Source organism: Ochotona curzoniae, unplaced genomic scaffold, assembly GCF_017591425.1.
Source record: "Ochotona curzoniae isolate NIBS_2020 unplaced genomic scaffold, NIBS_Ocur_1.0 scaffold_3223, whole genome shotgun sequence".
Taxonomy (NCBI): Eukaryota; Metazoa; Chordata; class Mammalia; order Lagomorpha; family Ochotonidae; genus Ochotona; species Ochotona curzoniae.
In genome coordinates this window covers 3,643,161-3,663,165 of record NW_024467108.1, presented here as the reverse complement: position 1 = coordinate 3,663,165, position 20,005 = coordinate 3,643,161, and the positions used below count along the sequence as shown (strand labels likewise).

At 55.8% G+C, this 20,005-nt stretch overlaps 1 protein-coding gene across 2 annotated transcripts; it reads right to left on the bottom strand.

Annotated features, from left to right (window-relative positions):
* Positions 1 to 1,901: 1,901 nt before the first annotated feature.
* On the bottom strand, positions 1,902 to 13,949 carry PLEKHB1 (pleckstrin homology domain containing B1). Of its 2 annotated transcripts, XM_040964315.1 has the most exons (8): positions 13,904 to 13,949; positions 11,545 to 11,620; positions 10,494 to 10,646; positions 9,901 to 10,003; positions 8,954 to 8,993; positions 6,341 to 6,445; positions 3,499 to 3,598; positions 1,902 to 2,983 (listed from the first exon to the last, which is right to left on the bottom strand). In XM_040964315.1, the coding sequence occupies exons 1-8, from the start codon at positions 13,919 to 13,921 to the stop codon at positions 2,847 to 2,849; spliced, it is 732 nt and encodes a 243-aa protein (XP_040820249.1). In that variant the 5' UTR covers positions 13,922 to 13,949; the 3' UTR covers positions 1,902 to 2,846. The 2 variants fall into 2 exon arrangements, with proteins under 2 accessions (XP_040820249.1, XP_040820250.1); XM_040964316.1 differs by lacking the exon at positions 6,341 to 6,445.
* Positions 13,950 to 20,005: the final 6,056 nt, after the last annotated feature.

Genomic DNA, 20,005 nt, shown 5'->3' with positions numbered 1-20,005 from the left:
TTTGTGTGTGCATGTTTGGAACACATAGGGCTACACACACACCCCTGCTTTTTACATTTATATACAGAGGAGAAGAGAAAGATCTATCCGATGATTCACTCCCCAAGCAGCCACAATGGAGGGAGCTGAGTCAATCTGAAGCCAGGAGCCCGTAGCCTCCTCCGGGTCTCCCACACAGGTGCAGGGTCCCAAGGCTCTGGGGCATCCTTGACTGCCTTCCCAGGCCACAAGCAGGGAGCTGGATGGGAAATAGGGCTGACAGGTTTAGGAACCAGTGCCCATATGAGATCCCAACGTGTTCACAGGGAGGACTTTATCATCTAGGCTACGGTTCCGGGCCGCCAGATGGTCACAACAGCCAGAGCTGGGCCTGTCCAGAGTCTTTTCCAGGTCTCCCACATGGGTACAGTGGCCCAAGTGCTTAAGCCATCTTCAGGCATGGTAGCAGGAGGGAAGCTGGAGCTAAAGTGGAGCAGCCAGGACTCGAACTGGCACTCCAACTTGAAGTGCCAACATCACAGGCTGCAGCTTAACCCTTCATACCAGGAGGCTGGTCCCAGACTAGCTCCCCTGAATGGGAGGCTGGGAAGTGGTTCCAATCCCTGTTTTTGTAATGTGCAAGCGGATAAAGTCGGGAACAGAGTTGAGTGGCCACTGTAAGTTCTGGTGCTGACACAGCACGTGTGTGGCATGGGACACCTCACTGTCCCTCTCCGTCTAGGTTTCTAGGTGTTCAAGGGCTCATGGGGTTTTCTGCTTAGTAAAGAAAGGGAAGCTGTGGGTGATGAATGCCCTGGCCAGCTGGCTTCCTGACCCCTGATCACCCCATGTTCCCGGGAAGGCCTGTGGCTGTCTCGGACTTTTCCTACGTAGTGTAGTTACCCTAAATGCCTCAAGACTAGGGCAGGTGTCTGCTGTGGTTCACTGCTGCCTAAGATGCCCACACCCACAGTGGAGTGCCTGGGCTCCACCATTCCCACTAATGTGCACCCTGGGAGGCTGCAGGTGAGGGCTCAAGAAACTGTAGCCCTGTCACCCACCTGAGGAGCACAGATGGAGTTTGAGCTCCTGGCTTCCACCTGGCACAGGAACAACTGGAGGGAATGACCCAGCAGATGGAAGATACCTTTTTGTCTTTCAAATAAGATGAAAATGAATAGATGAAATCTAGGGGTCAGGCTTTCAGACGGAACCTAAAGAGTAGGTTCTAAATGGAGCCAAACTCAAAAGAGTATGCAGAACACCCACCCTCCCATGAGATGGCTTCCTGGGAATGCTGTGAAATGGTGGAGGGTAACTGGGCGCCTGTTGGAAATAAACGCCCAGATTGCAGATCTAAGTGACTGACTGACATGGGGAGGGGTCCCCAGAGCACAGCCTGTGTGCCCACCACCAGCTGAGCCAATGCCTATTCCTCCTTGAGTCTGCCAGTTCTTTGCATTTGCCAGTTCTTCCAGCTGTCCTTGCTGTGAGCAAAGCTATTCTTCCTCACTCAACCTGGGAAACGCCCTGTGATCCCCTCCTCCTTCCAGCTGGATCGTCACTGCTTTGCCCTGTGTGTGGGTACCTTGCAGGATGGAATCTTCCAGAACAGACCTCAATACCACCGGACTCTAACAAGACAGGCAGGGCCATCAGACAGCAAGACCCTGATGTGCAGCCTCCCTTCCTGAGGCCTCTGGGATGGCCAACTCCAATGGCCACTTATCGTGGGTGGGGAGAAGGCAGGGTGACGGCCCCCCCAATGCCTGGGCTGATATGCTGTCCCCAGTTCTCTCCCACACTACGAGAACCCACACTCTGCTCACTATCCCTCAGGAGGCACCTGCTGGGTCCTGGAGAGAGGACCATGAGAGAGGGGCAGGCAGGGCAGGGAGACAAAGCCAGCCAAAGCCAGGGCGAGAGCCAGCCACACTTTTATTAATGTCTGCAGCAGAGCCAGTGGGGGTCCCCCGCTGTCTGGGGGGACATTCAGGGGCCACTCTGGCTACTGGGCAGGAATGTTAGCCTTTCTATTGGTGATGGGGGCAGGGTTGGAACAGGACCAAGGGCAGCCATCTGTAGGCAGGCACACAAGCTTCCCAGGCTGGAGCAGACCCCAGAGGAGAGGAAGAGGAGCCTAGGTGGCCACAGCCACCACTCCAGGTTCACAGCTGAGCTCTTGGATCCAGGAACCACAAAGGCATTTCCTGACAGAGGCAGCTTCCAGGGCAGGAGGTCCCAAGCAGGGCTTGGCCCCCAACCAGGAGCAGCTCAGTTGTTATCTTGGGGAACAGGACACCCTGGAAGCTGGTCGCAGGAAGATAGGGGTATTGGGACCTGGATATGTGTCATTGTTAACAAAGCAGGCAGTAAATCCACAAAAGGTGCCGTCCATTAGCTTTCCTCCACCACAAACTAACTTCTCCCCTGTTAACCATCTTGGGCTGACCCTGCCTCCCTCCAGCCCGACGTACTTCCTTGCGACTCCTTGGACACACAGTACGGTTCCCAGCCTACCTGCCTGGCCCCAAGACCTAGGCAAAGAACTGAGAGTTCCGTAGCTTTCTAAAGTGTGTACCCCTTATCTTCCACCCATCAGGCCTGAAGCTCCTCAGGGAGTGAGGGCAGAAGCCGCCAGGGGCCTCAGGGAACTCAGTTGTGGTTGTGGCCCAGTGTGGGGCCTGCACCTGTGTCTGGGAGGGACTTCCTTGTGTCCGGCAGTAGATAGGAGGAGCTTCCAGAGCTACTAGTGAGGCAGCAGGGATGGTCCAAGCCTAGGAGGAGCTAGGTGAGGAAGGGGCTGTGGTGGGTGGTATGCAGAGCAGGGGGGTCCCCGAGGAGGCCAGAGCTGGCAGGCTACACGCTCAGAACCAGCACGGGGACCACATGAGCGAGCCAAGCGCAGCCCCCGTCGCAGCGCCAGCCAGCATGCCCATGGCCAGTGGCGCGCCCGAGCTGTAGCAGGGGTCCTCCCGCACTATCACGTGTGTCACGCCGGGGCCTGTGGAGAGAGAACTCTGGGTTGGGGATTTGGAGCAAACAAGGAGACTGCACGACACCAGTCCAACCCAATGCTGAGCTCACTCTCCAGCTTTCCCTCAGTAGGGGACACTGCGACCTTGTCCAGACCCAGTCGGCTCCAAGCCTCGGACATGCTACGTGCGTGCGTTCTGGGCCAGCGGCGAGGGTGAGGGTGAAGGGCAGCGCGGCAAGGAAACCTCGGGATCCGCGAGCACCTGCACCTGAGGGTGGGCGTGACCCACCGCTAGACCCCGGAGCGGAAAGCAGACTGCGGTTCCCACAAACACCGCCAGAGGTCGCCACTAGCCAAGGGATGGGCGGAGCAGCCGCGCTCCTGGAGAGGTAAGATCAGCTATGGGACGGCAGAGCGGAGGCTGGTTCTGGGACCACATCTGAGGGAGGGAACAGTTGGCAGGGTCCTGCCTGGATAAATCTGAAAATAAAGGGCAGGGAGGGTGGCCTGGTCCTGACTGATGCACGTGCATGGGGACTTACCTGCATAGGGCGGGCCATAGTAGCTGCGGACATAAGTGGCCTCGTGTGCGTTGGGAGGCACCACCTCGTAGTAATCCTGGTACGGGCTGTAGACACGCACCTGGGGAAGCCTGCTAGATGAGCTCCCAGGCCGGGCTTTGGTCCCTTCCCCCCAAACCCCGCGTCTTCCCTCTGAGCCACAAGAAGCCTGTCCTTCCTCCACCACACACCAGGACACCAGTAAAAGGTCATGGCTCTTGTCCTCTGGCACTTTGGCCCTGACATCCACCTCTGGATGGCACACATTCTCCCATCCTGACCTCTACCTGGCTCTAAAAAGCTCTCTGTGCTTCCTAGCAGCTTCTCAGCCTGGTCTGCCACCTGCTAGCACACCCCAGTAACCCCAACTGGAAAAATCTCAATCTACCCACCGGGAGGGGTACCTGGCCAAGCCCCCAGAGCTGGGGAAGCAGCAGAAGGAACAGCCAGGAAGGGAGGTAACTACAGCAGCTGTTATTGAGCATCTACTAGGTGCCAGGTCCCAAGGGAGACATTTCCTGTCTCAGTGTCTGTGTTTTCTTGGAGATTCTGATGCCCCCAGCCCCAGGAAGCCCGTGTGGTCGCTGAATTCTCACATCTGTGCATTCTGCTTGTGCCTCTTGTTGCTGTCCTTTCTCCTGGGCTGCCCTTGCCTGCACCTCCAGGAGTGAGCTGCTCATAGGCAAGGATTCTGATTTACTGGAGGTGCCTGCAGGGCTGGTGCAGGGCACGTGCTGGTGAATACAGGCCAAGTCCTCTTTTGCCCTCGGGGGGAGCTGATGTGAGGAGCTGACAAGATTTCCCCCCTCTCCTAGATGCTTCCTGCAGATCCCTGCTCTGCTTGCTCTTGCATCCCTACCCACCCTCCCCCTCCTCTCTGCAGTACCAGCCAAGAGGCCCAACTCCCCTTAGCAGCACGGGCATCTCAACAGTAGCCCATCTTCAGGGGACTGTGACATCTCTCCATCCCCAAACTTCCCCCTCTTCCCATGGATGCTTCCACTGCAAGGGTCACCACCCTGCACCCTGGCTCTGTGGTCAGGTTGGCACCTCTGCCTTCACACATGCGCACCTTCCGTGGCACATCAGCTGCCAGCCCCCTCACTTTTCTTTGTCGACTGTCCAAGGCATCTGTTGTAGTACCCAGGAAGTGGTAGGTGGAGTGAGTGGGTTCCAAGGAGGGTTGGGAGGAGGGGCTGAGAACTAGGGTCAGCATCTTTAGGACTCTCTCAAGACCTAGCCTGTGCAGGGGCTCCCCCAACCTCATCTGTGATCTCAAGTGTACACGCAGGTTCTCCTGGCTCCCCCCCACCCCCGCCACCTGGGGCTCCCCTGTACTTCTAGTGTTGGAAGGGGCAGTGGGCAGGATCTGGGCTTCAGGCCCAAAGCAGGCTGCAGGGGGCTAAGCACTCAGATCCAATTCCACTGGTCAGAATGTTGAAGGCCAGAGCTTTCACCTGTGCAGTGGCTGCCCTCCAAGTGCAAGGCTCTGGGAGGCTCAGGAGAGAGTGGAAAACACCAGCTTGTGTCCCTCTGGGCCACCTGTTTGCACATCCTGGGTTTGGGCGGCCCCAAAGTAAACTCATGTAGGCCACCTGGCAACGGGCAGCATCACCCCCAAGGCCTCAGGGCCAAAACCTGAGGACTGCTGTCCCCATCCCCTCCCTCTCTGGAGGCCCAGCACCCCTCCTGTGATGCAGAGGATGTTGGCCAATCAGGACATCACATGCAAATGACTCCCCTAGGAGGCGCTGATACCCACTCAAGTGTGTGTTGTCAGGCACAGGTGATGTAAACAGACTCGCATCTCCTTGCCACCCAAGGGAATGCTGGGAGTCCCAGGCTAAGCAAATTGGCTATGCCTTCAGAGTGTCACCTTTCTGCTTGCCCACAGACTTTCCTCCATTACATCTCACAGAGTCACATCCGTGCAAGGCCACAGCTAAGCATGGCTGGACACGGCTGGGCTACTCAGCAGCTTGCATAGCAGAATCACAGGGGTGGGGGGTAACTTCTAAACTGCAGCTGTCCTGGCCTCACCCCAGGACTACAGGCATCCAGAGGCAGGGTTTGAGCACCCACTGATGGTGCTAAAGAGTCCTCATTGCACACCACCCTGCAAGATCCCAAGGTGACCCCCACAGACCACAGACCCTCATCCAAGCCCCTGCTGCCACCTGTCCCATGTCAGACCCCGTGCAGAACACTGGAGACAAAAAAAAAGTATTCAGACATGAACCCCACCTACGTGCAACATGCTGGATCAGGAGAGACCCAGACTGAGTGGTTCAATACTCATTCAGATTCATTCACTCTGCAAGCATCTCCTGAGGGCAACGTGTGCCGGTGAGCTCAAAACAGACTGGTCCCATCATTGAGCACATATTGAGGCCCTGCTGGGTACCCAGCTCTGTTCCAGGCTCCACACGGAGCAGCTCTGGCCAGACCTGGTCCCTGCTTTAAAGGAAGTCCCCGTGCCGGACATGGGCAAATATGATGAGCCTCACTCAGAAGCCAGGGAGGATAATGCATCACACAGCACAGGGGACTGAGGACTGGGCCTCCCATGACTTGGGGAAGTGAGGACCCGTTTTACTTCAGCCCTTAGGGGACAGTGGCACAGAACGGCTGGAGAAGGAGGGATGGGTCTGTGTGGCTGGGGCAGAGGGAGCTACACAGCAGTTAGAGCCCAAGGCTGAAGGCTGACCCCAGGCCAAGAAGGCTGAATGGAGAAGGGATGGCTGAGGCAGTGGGGGGTAGCACTACAGGCCCATTCTGATGGCCAGAATGGAGGCAGGGGTGCGTGCGCTGAGCCAGCACTTACCCAGATCCGCCTCTCAACCTGACAGGGGCTCCATGAGCGGGTCACACACCGGACCTTGGGACAAGCCCGGCGGCTCCTGGGAGGAACGGTGGCTCCAGCCGGGGCCTGCTCAAGCCAGAGGGACCCAAGAAGGGGAAGGGAGTGAGTGAAGGTGGCGTGTGTCAGTGGTCCTGCATGCCTGTAGAGGCCCAGAGCTCTCACCAGGCCCTCCCAGAGTCCTCTGCTGCCCCGGGTAGAGGCAAAGGGGTCCCCGTCCTCCTCAGCTCATGGTACAGTGGGGACTCACAGCAGGGTGTGCAGGTGGCACAGTTATACAATCAAGACCTCCCAGCCCTTGGCCTGTGCCATGCAGCTGTTCCAGGAAGGACAGGGCAGTCGGGGTCTGACCCCGTACACACATCCCACCCAGGCCATGCTTTGGGTCATGCCCACCCCTCACCTCCAGGCTCCATGTTCCTAGGGATCTGGGCTTCCCCCTGGAATCTCCAATGGAAGGAGACATGGACTTGCAGCATGTGAGGGACAGAGGCACAGGGACACAGAGCTGAACACAGAGGGACAGGCACACACACACCTGCTGGGGAAGCCTTGGGTCCGGAGGAGGGGAGTGGAGGCCAGGGTGGGGTGTGGGGAAGGCGGAGAGGCAGGCTGAGGAGAGACAGGTCAGCTTCATAGAGTCACAGAGCGCAGAGCGGTCAGCCCTCCCTCCTTCCTGCTTTGCCCAGCTTGTAACAGGCACTTTAGAGTCAGAGCCAACCCAGATCCCTCTACACTGATGACCAAGCTCCCCCTACTTTCTCCTGGCTCCCAGCTTCCTGAAGGTAATACTCCACCCCCTGTGACTTTAGCCAAGTCATCCCCTCTTCCAGAGACCTCAGCCTCGCTGTCTTTAATACGGGACTAACTATAGCAATTCTACCCCACAAGCACCTGCCAGGGTGTTCGGCCCAGTACCTGCCTGTCAACAAGGGGTTCCCAACCACACTCTAGGCTCCCTGTCTCCTCCCAGGGACTTTCTCCCTGGGTAAGGACTCTGCTGTGTATGCCACAGACAGAAGGAGCAGGCACAGGATGTGGAGCCAGGCTGCTGGGGTGCTCAGATCAGACAGGGCTCTGGGTACCCCCTCCCTTCTACAAACTCACACCTTGAATCACTCGGCCCAGTTCCTAAACCAGAGACCAGCCTGTTGTGCCAGTCCCGCTCTGGCCTCAGCCTCCAACCACCTCACCATTTCAGCCCTCCCCTCTTGCTCTTACAGCCCCTGCTTCCTTTCCAGCTGTGCTGTATTTAAAAGCACAAACCTTGGCCCAGCGGTGTGGCCTAGTGGCTAAAGTCATCACCTTGAATGCTCCAGGATCCCATATGGGCGCCAGTTCTAATCCCTGTGGCCCCGCTTCCCATTCAGCTCCCTGCTTGTGGCCTGGGAAAGCAGTCAAGGATGGCCCATAGCTTTGGGACCCTGCACCCACGAGGGAGACCTGGAAAAGGCTCCTGGCTCCTGGCTTCAGATTACCTCAGCTCTGGCCATTGCAGCTATTTGGGGAGCGAATCAATGGATGGAAGATCTTCTGTGTCTCCTCCTCTCTGAATGTCTGACTTTCCAATAAAAATAAAATAAATCTTTAAAAAAAAGCATAAACCTGGGGACCCAGCACTATGGTGCAGCAAGTTCATCCACCACCTGCAATGTCGGCATCCCATATGGGCGCTGATTCAAGTCCTCACTCCTCCACTCCTGATCCAGCTCCTTGCTAATGCACCTGAGAAAGCAGTGGAGGATGGCTCAGGGCTTGGAACCCTGAACCTGCATGGGAGATCTGAATAAAGCTCCTGGCTTGAACTTGGCTCAGCCCTGGCTATTGTGGCCATGTGGGGAGTGAACCAGTGAATGAAAGATCTCTCTCTCTCCTCTATAACTCTGCCTTTCAAGATATCAATCTCAAAACACACACCTGACCTGATCATGCATCATTTTGTTGAAAGACTTTCCAGACCCCTGCTCCCACCTGCCACCCCAACCTGCCTTCTCTTCCCCAATTTGTCTTAACCTTTCTCAGGGCCTCTGCAGCCTGCCCCATGCCTTTTACCCAATTTCTGCTTATCCTTCAAGTCTCCACGTAAGCCTCAGCTGGACTCCCTACTGGGCCGGACCACAGCGGGGCCACACAGGGTCTCAGGCATGGTGTTGCCGCCATGAGCAACCTGATGTCGGGCACTAATGCCTCAGATCCTCACGAGGGCAGGTCCCACCCATGTTGCCTTGATACATCCTGGATCCTCAGCACCTCGCACAGGGGGATAACTGAACCTCAGTGTCATCATCTGCAGGCTGGGAGCAAAAAGCCACCCCTCTGGGGACTGTGGTGGGATGAGCCCCACACCACCATGCAGACACATAATAGTTGCTCAATAAAAGTTACTTCCGCCCTCCTCCTCTTCCTCCCATCCGCTGGCCATCTCCTGTCCTTTCCCATGTGGCAGCCAGGACATCTGAGTCTACACAAGCCTGCACAAGCTAGACTGAGAACTCTGGGCAAGTGGAGACCATGTCTGTGCCCCACGTGATTCCATGGCATGTGAGGGTGGTGGTGGGGAGGGAGGTGGGGGCTCACCGGGGTGGAGTTGGCCTCCATCAGCGCCGTCTTCCATGCTCTGTGAAGTAAAACCCATTAGAATATGAAGGAGTCTGTGGGCCCCCCAAAGCAGTCTTCCCTCAACTGGGAGATTGCCTTGCCTCCCTGGTCTGGTCATATAGTTCGAGCCCCACAGTCAGGCTCCTTCCTTCCTAGTCCCTGGCCTCTTTTCGCATCTGGGTGGTGCCCTGCTGGGCTCAAGTGGTCTCCCAGGGAGTCCTTCAGGTTCTGATGGGCCTGGGAATGCTCTGGCTGAAGCCCCTCATGCATCCCATACCTGCCAACCCGGTACCCAAAGCCTCTGGCCCTAGAGCCTGGGCCAGGGCCCACGGAGCACCAACAAGAAGGCCTTTGTGGGTTGTTATGGTTCCTGCTAGGGAGGACAAGGCCGCTCTGTGCTGTGTCAGCCAGCTCAGCTTTCTCCACTCCCACACCCATCTCTCTCTCTCCCCCTCCCTCCCCTCTCCTTTAGGCAAGGGTCTGGGCCCTGGATGGAGAGTAGGAAGAGAAGGAATGTAAGGGAACTGCCTGGGGCACCACCACCTTCCTCATAGGCCAGTGCCCGTCTGCACTTGGGACCAGAGCCCACCCCCCACACCTGCTCTGAGAATGTCCATCGGCTTGTCTGCTCCCGTGGCTCACCCCCAGACTAGGGCTGACCTCAGAGATGGTAAGATACTTGATTCTGAACAGCTGGAGGACCCACAAGCAAGCCAGGTATGCATACACGCTCTCACTACTCCTAAGTTCATGATGGGCACAGCCAGGAGTTCCCTAAGCCATGCCAACCCTTTCTGCCTGGTCTCTGATGGCACGGCTTTGCTCCCTCTTCTAATGGCCAGCTAGCAGGGTGTCTGGTTGCAGCCCTTCTCCACCGCACCCCCCACTACAAAATCCCAGCCCACCCCTGTGCTGTAACAACTTACATGGCGTCATCCTGGGTCTCAGCACACAGGTGCAGGCGGCCGCCCTCGCGCAGGCTCACAGTCAACAGTCCGTCTCGGCTCCGGCCCTCTGGGGGCTGCACGTCTGGAAGCAGACACATGTCTGTTGGGACCCCCAGGTTCCCCCTGGGAGAGCAGGACAGAGCAGGGACTGTCTCCTCAGAGTGCTGTGTCACCTTGCTGGCTCCCCTGTCCCCACCTCCCAGGTGCCTCATTATAACCATGGCCTTGGTGCAGGAATTGGGATCTTTGCTGTAGGCTGGCCGCTTGACTTCTCTGAGCCTTCTTGTTTCATTTCCTGTGTGTCCAGGAAAATGAGGGCCAGAACTGTATCTGATTCACCCCTGGGCCTAGCATAGAGCCCAGGCCAAGCACACAGGAGAGAAACCCAAGACAGTAGAGATCTCTTATGTCACACCTGACTCACTTGGGGGTCGTCAAAGGCCCAGCAGCAACAGCTGCAGAAGCCCCTGAACGTGGAAACTACCTTGCAAATAGCAGGTGTTCCCAAATACCAAGGGCGGAGGTCCCCTGGGGTTGCCATGCCATGGTGGAGGGGAGGGGTTGCTGCTTACCGTGGCACTCCTGGCCAACCTTTATGTCACGGACATTGAAGTGGATGAGCACGCGGTCCTCTTCGTCCTGGGCCGTCTCATCGTGGTAGTAGCCCAGGGTCCCATCCAGCCACAGGGCAAACCAGTTGCGTTTCCAACGGCGCAGGATGGAGCCTGTGTAACATTTCAAACCTCACAGGCAGGCTGACCCCCAAAGCCCCAGATGGGCTCCCACCATATTCTCAGCCCCAGGCGTCAGGGTTATAACCTCCTCTGCTTGTCGGCTGCCTAATCTCCCGGGGAGGGGAAGGGTCATTTCTTGTCCTGCTGCCCCCCACTCCACTGCACCCCATCACCTAGTGGAAGCTCAGTATGGTGAGCAGTGAATGAGTGGCCAGGCTGAGGCTTGGGAGCCTCCAAGATCAAGCCCCAGGTGTCTTCAGGGACAGAGGCCTGTCCTGGCCCTGAGCGTCCACCTCACCTCCTAGCTGTGACCCATGCAATAGTCACAGATAGAGTGTCTCCTTGGCCTGCCCATCACCCAGGTCCTGGCATTCATAAGACCTGCTTTGCTCAATGAAAGAAAGGAAAAATGGACAGGGGGTGTGGGGCTAGGGGCATCTAGCTCCAGGAGTCCTCAGGAATGCTCCTGCTCCCTTGTAACCCCTGCCAGAGAAGGTTCTAGAAGCCTTGCACCCAGCTTCAGACATGTTGCAACTGGAAAGTGTGAAAGGACAGGGCAGAGGGCACTTTCTGGGGTCTATTTTTCACTTGCTCCGTGCTGCGTTCTGCGTTCAGCCCGGGACTAGGGTGCCACGGACTCCCCTAGCACCTACCCTGGGGGACCTCACAGCCTGGGGGACAGTGGCGGGGTGGTACAAGAGGAAGAAGACCTTAGGGACAAAAGCATCTGAGCCAGCCTGGCCAAGGGACCGGCTGGGTGAGCTGAGCAGGTGACCAAGCAGGAGGGACAGCAAGGACATCAAGCAGAGAGGAGGGGGGCACCAGGAGGTCCTGATTTTGGGGGAGAAGACTTCACCCTTGCCCCAGAGCTTCTCCCAGGTTCACTCACTCTGTCTCCACAGCCAGCCGCCCCTCACCAGGGCCATTTCTTCGAAACGACTTTCCAGGGTGGAGTCGGGTGGGACCTGTCAGAGGAACCCAGGACACACAGCCCTCACCAGCTGCCCCCAGAACAGTGCCCCCAACAGAGGCTCCCAGCCCCCCCCCATCTTCCCTGGGGTTGGGGATGCGGAAGTGTGGCAGGGAGGATCAGACAACAAAGGGCCCAGGCGGCCTCAGGCCCCTCCCCGTCCTCTGCCCCGGGCAGAGAAAGCGGGCACTGTGCTGTGGGGTCAGCTGGGCAGCCCTTGCTGGAGACAGGCTAGCGGGTTGGGGCTCAGGAGCCTGCATGCCACAGGCAGCTCTGGGATCTCGGCCAAGTGCCTTCGGCTGGCTCCTCGGTTTCTAGGTCTGCAAGAGCATGTTTCTGTCCCTACTCGTAAGAAAACTTTGGCTCCTGTCTCTCTCCTCCCCCTTTCTCTCTCTCTCTCTCTCTCTCTCTCTCTCCTTCTCTTTCTCTCTCTCTTTCTGTGTGTGTGTGTATGTGTGTTTTAAGTGTGTCTATGAGACAGGTAGAGCCTGCAGGGAAAAAGTCTTAAAATGTTAGAATCCCGGACTTTTGCCGTGCCAGCAGTACAGAATCCTAAGCTTCACAAAGGGTCATCAATGAACGAGGGATTTCCACAGGGAAGCCTCCTCACGCTGGGACCCTAGGGAGGCTGTTTACAAAGTGTGGAAAATAACAGTGGAACAGCAGCCAGGACCCACAGCACGCTAGGGGGCCAGGTGCTCCCTGGAGCCCTTCAAGTCTGTCACCCGTTAGGCCTTCCAGCAATCTGTTTTTAATCCCATTTTGGAGATGAGATGATTGAGGCCTCAGCATTGACTCATAAGCAGCAGAACCAAGACCAGCACGCTGGAGCAGCCCTGGCTTCTCAGCATCAGAGCAGCCAGGGCTGGCTCACACCTGATCCCAGTAATATCCCAGCACTTCCAGTCTGGAAAGAGCCCCAGGTGGGTCCCAGGTGCTGCGGGGACTGGGAGCCACAGCATCTTCTAGATGACCTCCCCTGGGTAAAATAGGCTTTTTTTACTTCTGTTTTGCAGATGGGCAACCCCAGGGACAGAAAAGGACTTGTCCAGGTGTGTGATGGGGCTCTGGTTGGAATCCAGGTGCCCTCTGTTTCCGAGGGCAACCTATTCATGGGCAGAGGCCCTTCCCCCACTGGCTCACACCTGGTGCTGCGTAACTGGAGCTGGCACACCTGCCTGGGTCTGCCTCCCTCCCCTTTTCAAGTTCTGACACAAGTCAGACACGAGGGCCAGGTGCAAACTCCTTCTCCGGTTCCCACAAATGCACCCACCTGCCTCCACCTGTTGCTGATGCTTCTGTCAAAAACGGCCGGCCGCTACTCGATGCTGCTGCCACCCAACCCGCCGCGCGCCTGCGCCGTGTGAGCCCCGCAGTTCTTGGGGCATTTACTCCCCCGGCTGTGCCCCGGGGCGGGCTTTGCCCTCTCTGGGCCCCAGGGACGGGGCGTGGCAAGGAGAGGGGCGGCTCTGAGGAATGCTGGGACTTGTAGTCCACAGCCCTACCGCTGTGGTCTGGGGTAGCCCTTTGTTGACCCCGGGTTGTCTCACCCCCGCTGCACTTGCGATTTTATCTTTCTATTAAGACATTTGTTCAGCAGTTTACTGCTATTTCTGAAGAACCCGTGAACTAATTTTCTAGGAAAAAAGTTACAAGAAGGTAGGTTCCTAAATTATGCATATCTTTTTTTTTTCTGAGTTTGCACCAAATGCTGTGCCAGGCTTTAGAGCAGCGCCAGACCCAGCCCACCCCCTTTGCATCCCCAGCTCCCAGTTTGTAGGAGAGGATACATGTAAACACAGATTGAGCACAAGGGGTGGCTTCGCAAGGGGAAAGCAAACTGGGACTCAGCCAAAGCTGTCCCAGGTCCATCCACGAGCCTCTATTCATATTGGTTGGGAAATCGAGGAGTTTCCAGGAGATACCTGGGAAGTAGACCTGGAGGGCGTGGTAGGTGGCAAAGCCTGGGACTGGCAAAGGAAGGAACAGGGAAACGCCAAGTTCCCTAGGTGGTGGCAATAACGCCTGGAGCCTGGAGGTAAGGGGTTCAAGGTAGGGGTGTCATGGGGATTGGGCTCCCTAGAGCCCAGTGGGAAATGGATTGGAGGGAACTCAACTGAAAGTCTCTCTCTATATGCAGCCCCTTCAGCCCTATGACCCTCCCTCCCAACCCGCAGCAGAGGCAGGGTGTTGGGAACAGGGGCCGCAGAGGACCCCAAGGCTTTCGGTTCGGGAAAGGCATCTACCCTTGGTTACATCCCCGCGGTCGCTGCCTTACCGGGGTTGCGGGACTCATGGTTCCCGGGCGGCCAGGACAGCATTTCCGAGCAGGCTGCAGCTGCACACGTTTTGCTGAGCGCCTTAGAGATAAGGGGATCAGGGAGGTGCTACCAAGTGCCAGTCTGACAGGGAAGGGGGTGGGCGACGGTGCATGGCTCCTGGGGCACGCAGGGCTGTTTCTCCACAACCATCTCCGATCATACCCCATGAATCTTTGGGCTTGGGACCCCTCAACTTGCTGCTCAGGTCATCCTCGATTCCAAAGTGGTCTTGGCCTGGCACAGCCAAGATCCCCGGGGTGGGGGAGTTGGGGTTGGGGTTGCCAGGAGGTCAGGGGGCGGGGCTGAACCTTCATTCTCACCGGGTGCTGGCTGCACAGCCAGGCTCCTTAATTCTCCCTCCCTCCCTTTCCCCGTAATCCTGTCCTCAAGTCACCCCATCGCTTCAGGCTTCAGTCCTTCGTGCAGTGCGTGCGGGGCTGGGGGATTCACCATGGCCGATCCTATTAGGCTCTGAGCTTATCCCCTTAGCGGGTTCAGGAACCAGCTCTCCTGGACCGTGCTGTGCCTTTAACTCCCCGGCTGTTCCATTGGCCAGGCTGCGTTAACCGGCTCCATCGCAGAAATGGGAGTGGGGGAATGGGGAAGCAGGACAGGGAGGCAAGGCAGAGAGGGAGCTGGCTTGGAGGTCCTGCCAGTGAGGGGTGCTGGGTGGGTAGGGAGCTTGCCCACAGCTCATGCATCATACAATGGAGACTGCAGCAACCCAACCCAGATTGGTGAGTCCCCAGCAGCCTGTGCAGGACTGAGGGTCAGGGCAAGAGTGCTTGCACGCGCCAGAGTGGCATCCAGGGCCAGGCATCTGACCTGCTGGTGAGGATGCCCGGTGGCATCATTGTGGTGGGCTGGCTTTGTGACCAGCGGGCCTCAGTGGTGACTGCTGATGCTGAATGTGGAGGAAGAGCGTGTTCCTGACTCCATCCCGAAAGCAGGGAGCCTGGGCCTCACAGTCAGGTGCTCCTGCATGGGACCCACGGGGTCCCGTGGGACAGAAGCAGCCCGCTGTGCCAGGGGGTGGTCACCACGTACCTTGGACAGCACCATGCAAGGTTCCTGGCTCCCAGACCAAGCTGAACCTGGCAATTGTGCAGACTGGGAGTGCAGGCGGGATGAGGGGTGCTTGACCTTGCAGAGGACCCACAGACCTTCATCCTTGATTTTCTTCCTCTGGCGCTGTCAGACGCTTCCTTTCACTGCTGTGGTCGGACACAAGTTTCTTCCAATGAGTGCTTCCAGTGCCCAGGGCGAGACGTGCAAGGCAGGGGAGGGGGATGCACAGGAGGGAGGGGGTTAGGGCTGCATATATTTGTGTGGAGAAATTGAATGAGTGAGAGGAGAGCCAAAGCCGTCCTCCGGTTGAAGATCCAGGGATAGCGCTCTTAGCAGAAGGGCCTTCAGGCCCCTGGGGAGAGTGACGGAGAGGAAAGGCAGGCCTGAATGTACTTTGGGTAATGAAGCAGTGAATGGGACATCATTCTGTGTATCTCTGGCTTCTGAATGAGTAAAAATAATTTAAAATTTTTTATTTTTTATGATGTTTACACAGTTGGTTAGGGTGGGAAGGGTGGAGGACGAGGGGAAAGCAGGTGAGACCACTATTTCCACACCTTCCTATATCTGGGGAAAAAGAAGGCAAGGGGAGAAATCATAGCCAGGCTTCTCACCATCCCAGCCACCCGATGTCAGCCCAGAGTCCCTGATGTGGACGGGGCTTGCTCTGAGGGCTCTGGTCAAGTGATTTCCATAGCTCAGACATGCTGTTGATCTCGCAGATCCAAGGATGAGGAAATTCTTCAAGGTCCATTAGCTGACACAGTCCACCCCAGAAATTTGGTGTCAAGTTTGGCTGGGGTGGTTGTTCAATTTATTCTGCCCTTTCCCCCCCGCTCTGGTACCAGATGTCCTCTGCAGGCTCCAATGGACAGCCATATCCTCCATGTGCATCTGGGTATGCTGTCCACTGCACCATTCTCAGGGACTGAGGATGCACTGTTCACATATATGCACTTCACTGTCACATCACAGCTCCTGCCATTCCCCCCACGGGTGGAGTTCTGAGTCCAGGGCTTCGTTGGGGGACCCTCAAAGAAATTCCGAGTGAAGCGAATAAAAATACATCTTTTAAAAGAGAAAGCAGATAGAGTTCCCATTTCCTGGTGTATTTATTTATTTATTTAAATTCCCATGACAGCTGGCCAAAGCTGGGAGCTGGGAACTTAATCCAGATCTCCCACGTGGGCGGCAACACCGCAGCTATGTGAGTCATCCCTCCTGCCTGCCAGGCTGTGCATTAGCCCGAAGCTGGAGCTAGATGTCAAGCCCAGGTAATTTGATGTGACATGGGCATTGTAACCAGCGTCTTAACTGCTAGACCAAATGTTTGCTCCTGAAGTGCTGTCCCAGCACCTGCACAGTCGCAGAAGACAATCGTGTATAATACATTACAGTCAACCACATCTGTTACTGGCCGTGTGTTGGCTAGGCTATGCTTTTATCGTCCGCATCTCCACTCCTGAACAAATCCCCTGGGCAGCAGGCCGGCAGCAGCCTCACGCACCTGGCGCTCCTTGCATCGCCTGTTTGCATTTTCTCTCCTGCTTCATTTAACCTCACGTTGTTTTGCTCATGGTGGCCTGGGAGTCTCAGGCTAGCCTGTGTGTTGACCTAACAGCCTGGGTGTGTGGTTCTCTGTGACACTCACACAGCATTGCATTGCCAGAGCGCATCCACTTGTTAAAACACGGCTGGTCCAGGCGTAGATTCCTGTATGTTGCTGTGTGCACGGTCCTTTGCTGTGTGACGTTGGCTCTGCTCTCTAAGAGTTGGAGGAGTCTGTTTCTCCCCAGTCTTTTTTTTTTAAGATTTATTTTATTTTATTTTATTTTATTTTATTGCAAAGTCAGATATAGAGGGGAAGATCTTCCATCCAATGATTCACTCCCCAAGTGAGTGCAATGGCCGATGCTGTGCTGGTCTGAAGCTAGGAGATTCTTCCAGGTCTCCCATGCAGGTACAGTGTCCCAAAGCTTTGGGCTGTCTTCAACTGCTTTCCCAGGGCACAAGCAGGGAGCTGGATGGGAAGTGGAGCTGCTGGGATTAGAACCGGCGTCCATATGGGATCCCGGGGCGTTCGAGGTGAGGACTTTAACTGCTATGTTATCACGCCAGACCCTCTCCCTAGTCTTGAATTGGGCTGGCCTTGCCAGTGACCAACAGAAGCCAACTAGAGTGATATCAGAAGTCTGAACCAGGGACCTGTGTAGTAGGCTAATCCTTTGCCTATGGTGCTGGCATCTCATGGGTAATGGTTCAAGTCCCAGTTGTTCCACTTCTGACCCAGTTCCCTGCTAATGTGCCTGGAAAAGCAGTGGAATATGGCCCAAGACTTTGGGCCTCTGCACCCACATGTGAGACATGGAAAAAGTTCCTGACTCTTGGCTTCTTACAAGTTTGCTCCAGCCATTGCCGCCATTTGGGGAATGAATCAGCAGATGGAAGATCTCTCTGTGGCTCTCCTTCTCTCTCTGCAACTTTGCCTTTCAAATAAAAATAAACTAAAAAAAAAAAAAAAAGTAGAAGTCTGAGCTGAGGCCTAGAGAGACCCTGCCGCATCCACCAAGGCACCGCCACGTTCAGACATGCAGGCCAGGCCCCACGGGGATGGAAGGCCTCCAGGAGAGGGAGCAGCCCCGCACAGCAGCTCCTTCCGCCCCACGTGGGAGTGAGGCCAGAGGACTAGAGCAGCCTGGTTCACCCCAGCTGAGACCGGCATAACCTCCCACACAACCCTGAAGTGACTGCTCTTGGCTGCAGCTGAAGCCTCATTTTAGCAACTGGGCTACAGACTTTCCAGAAAACCTGGACTTCAATCTGGAGGGTGGCTTCAGCCACATCAACGCCCTCTCAGAAACAAAAAGTGGCTCCAGGTGACACATGGTGGGGAACTGGGCAGAACCGGCAGCCGGTGTGCGCACTGTAATCGTGGCCAGAATACGATCCATGTGGTCACCCTGGGCCGTTGCCAGAGGAGGTCGGCTTCCGCTCACTCCTGTCCGTGGGGCTGGTTAGTCCAGAGAATGGGTCTCTCACTGAAAATGAAATTCCCCTGGGTGAGGAAATGCATCCGGGGGCTCCAGTGCAGGCAGCTGCTTGGGCAGCATCTCTAGCTGAGAAAGCAGTGCTGGAAGGCCTGCTCGCTGACCTGGTTTAGGTTCAGCTGTCTTGGTCCAGCAGGTGGCAGCAGTTGAAGCAAGGATGCGGAAGGCATCCCTGCAGGGCCTTTTCCTGCCGGCTGCTGAGTAGGATCTAGGAGTTGTCACAGAAACCAGATCCCGGGTCAGGAGTGGTGGGTGGCATTTGAATCATGCAACAAAGGGGCTATACTTCTGAAGAACCAACAACCCTGACTGTGCTTTAAACCACACCATTCTTTCCTTGGAGCAGCTCCTCCACAGTAGGTAACTTAAGTGAGTGGCTGGAGGACACAAACAGGAGAGAACTTTAGTTCATTCTTAGAATCATATACAGCTTGAACTGTGTGAATGCCTTACCTATTTATTCTCCTTTAAAACCCATATTGGGCCTAGTGCAATAGCCTGGTGGCTAAATTCTCACCTTGCTTGTGCTGGACTCCCATTTGGGCTCTGGATCATTCCTGGCTGCTCCTCTTACCATCTAGCTCCAAGTTTGTGGCCTGAGAAAGCAGTTGAGGACAGCACAAGGCCTTGAGATCCTGAACCCGCGTGGGAGACTAGGAAGAAGTCTGTGGCTCCTGGCTTCGGATCATCTCAGCTTTGGCCATCGTGGTCACTTGGGCAATGAACCAGCAGATGGGAGATTCTTCTCTCTGTCTCTCCTGCTCTCTGCATATTTGTATTTCCAGTAAGAATAAGTAAATCCTAAAAAAAAAAAATGCTAGTTGACACAGTGTTACAGTAGGCTAATCCTCCACGTTGTGGCACTGGCATCCCATATGGGTGCCAATGTGTGTCCCAGCTGCTCCACTTCCCATCCAGCTCTCTGCTGATAGCCTGGGAAAACTGTGGAGGATGCCCAAGCCCTTGGGCCTCTGCACCCACATGGGGGACCTGGAAGAAGCCCCTGGCTTCTGGTTTCAGATTGCCTCAGCTCTGGCCATTGCGACCGCTTGGGGAGTGAACCAATTGATGGAAGATCTTCCTCTCTGTCTCTCCTCCTCTCTATATATCTCACTTTGCAATAAAAATAAGTAAATCTTTTTTTTTTTTTTTAATCTTTAAAAAAATATTTCTTAGGATAGTTCTGGCTGAAACCATCTGTATCACTAGTGAGAGATATGCCTGCTCCCCCTGGTGGCTGTATTTGTTACTGCACACAGGCCAGGCAGCCTGCATCTTGGGACCAGATTTCCCAAGACTTTGGCCAAGGTGAGGAACTAGACAAATGAGGTGACATTCTGGGCTGGCATTTACAGCCAGGCGGCCAGCCGAGGTGACCTGTCAGCTCCCAGCTGGGGCAGCATCTATGAAGCTCCATCCTTGGCTGCTAGGACTTAAGCCCTGTGTGCCCTGATTTTATCCCCTTCCTTCGCTGAAATTATTAGTTGTTGTCACAAAATGCAACCTCAAAAATCTCAGTGCGTGTTTATTTCACTTCTCACAGTGCAGGTGAACTACCACGTGGCTGAGGAGGCGGGGTGGAGGCAGCTCTGCCTCAGGCTGTGGACTGGCTGGGTTAGCTCGTAGTTTTGGGCTGGATCCAGGTCTGTCTAAAGTCTGCCTGTCTGTCTTTCTTTTTTATCTTTCTAAAAAAGATTTATTTATTCTTATTGCAAAGTCAGATATACAGGGAGGAAAAGAAACAGCAAGGAAGATCTTCTGTCTGATGATTCACTCCCCAAGTAACCACAACGGTCAGTGCTGTGCCGACCCGAAGCCAGGAGCCAGGAACCTCCTCCAGGTCTCCCACATGGGTGCAGGATCCCAAGGCTTTGAGCCATCCTCAACTGCTTTCCCAGGCCACAAGCAGGGAGCTAGATGGGAAGTGGCACTGCCAGGATTAGA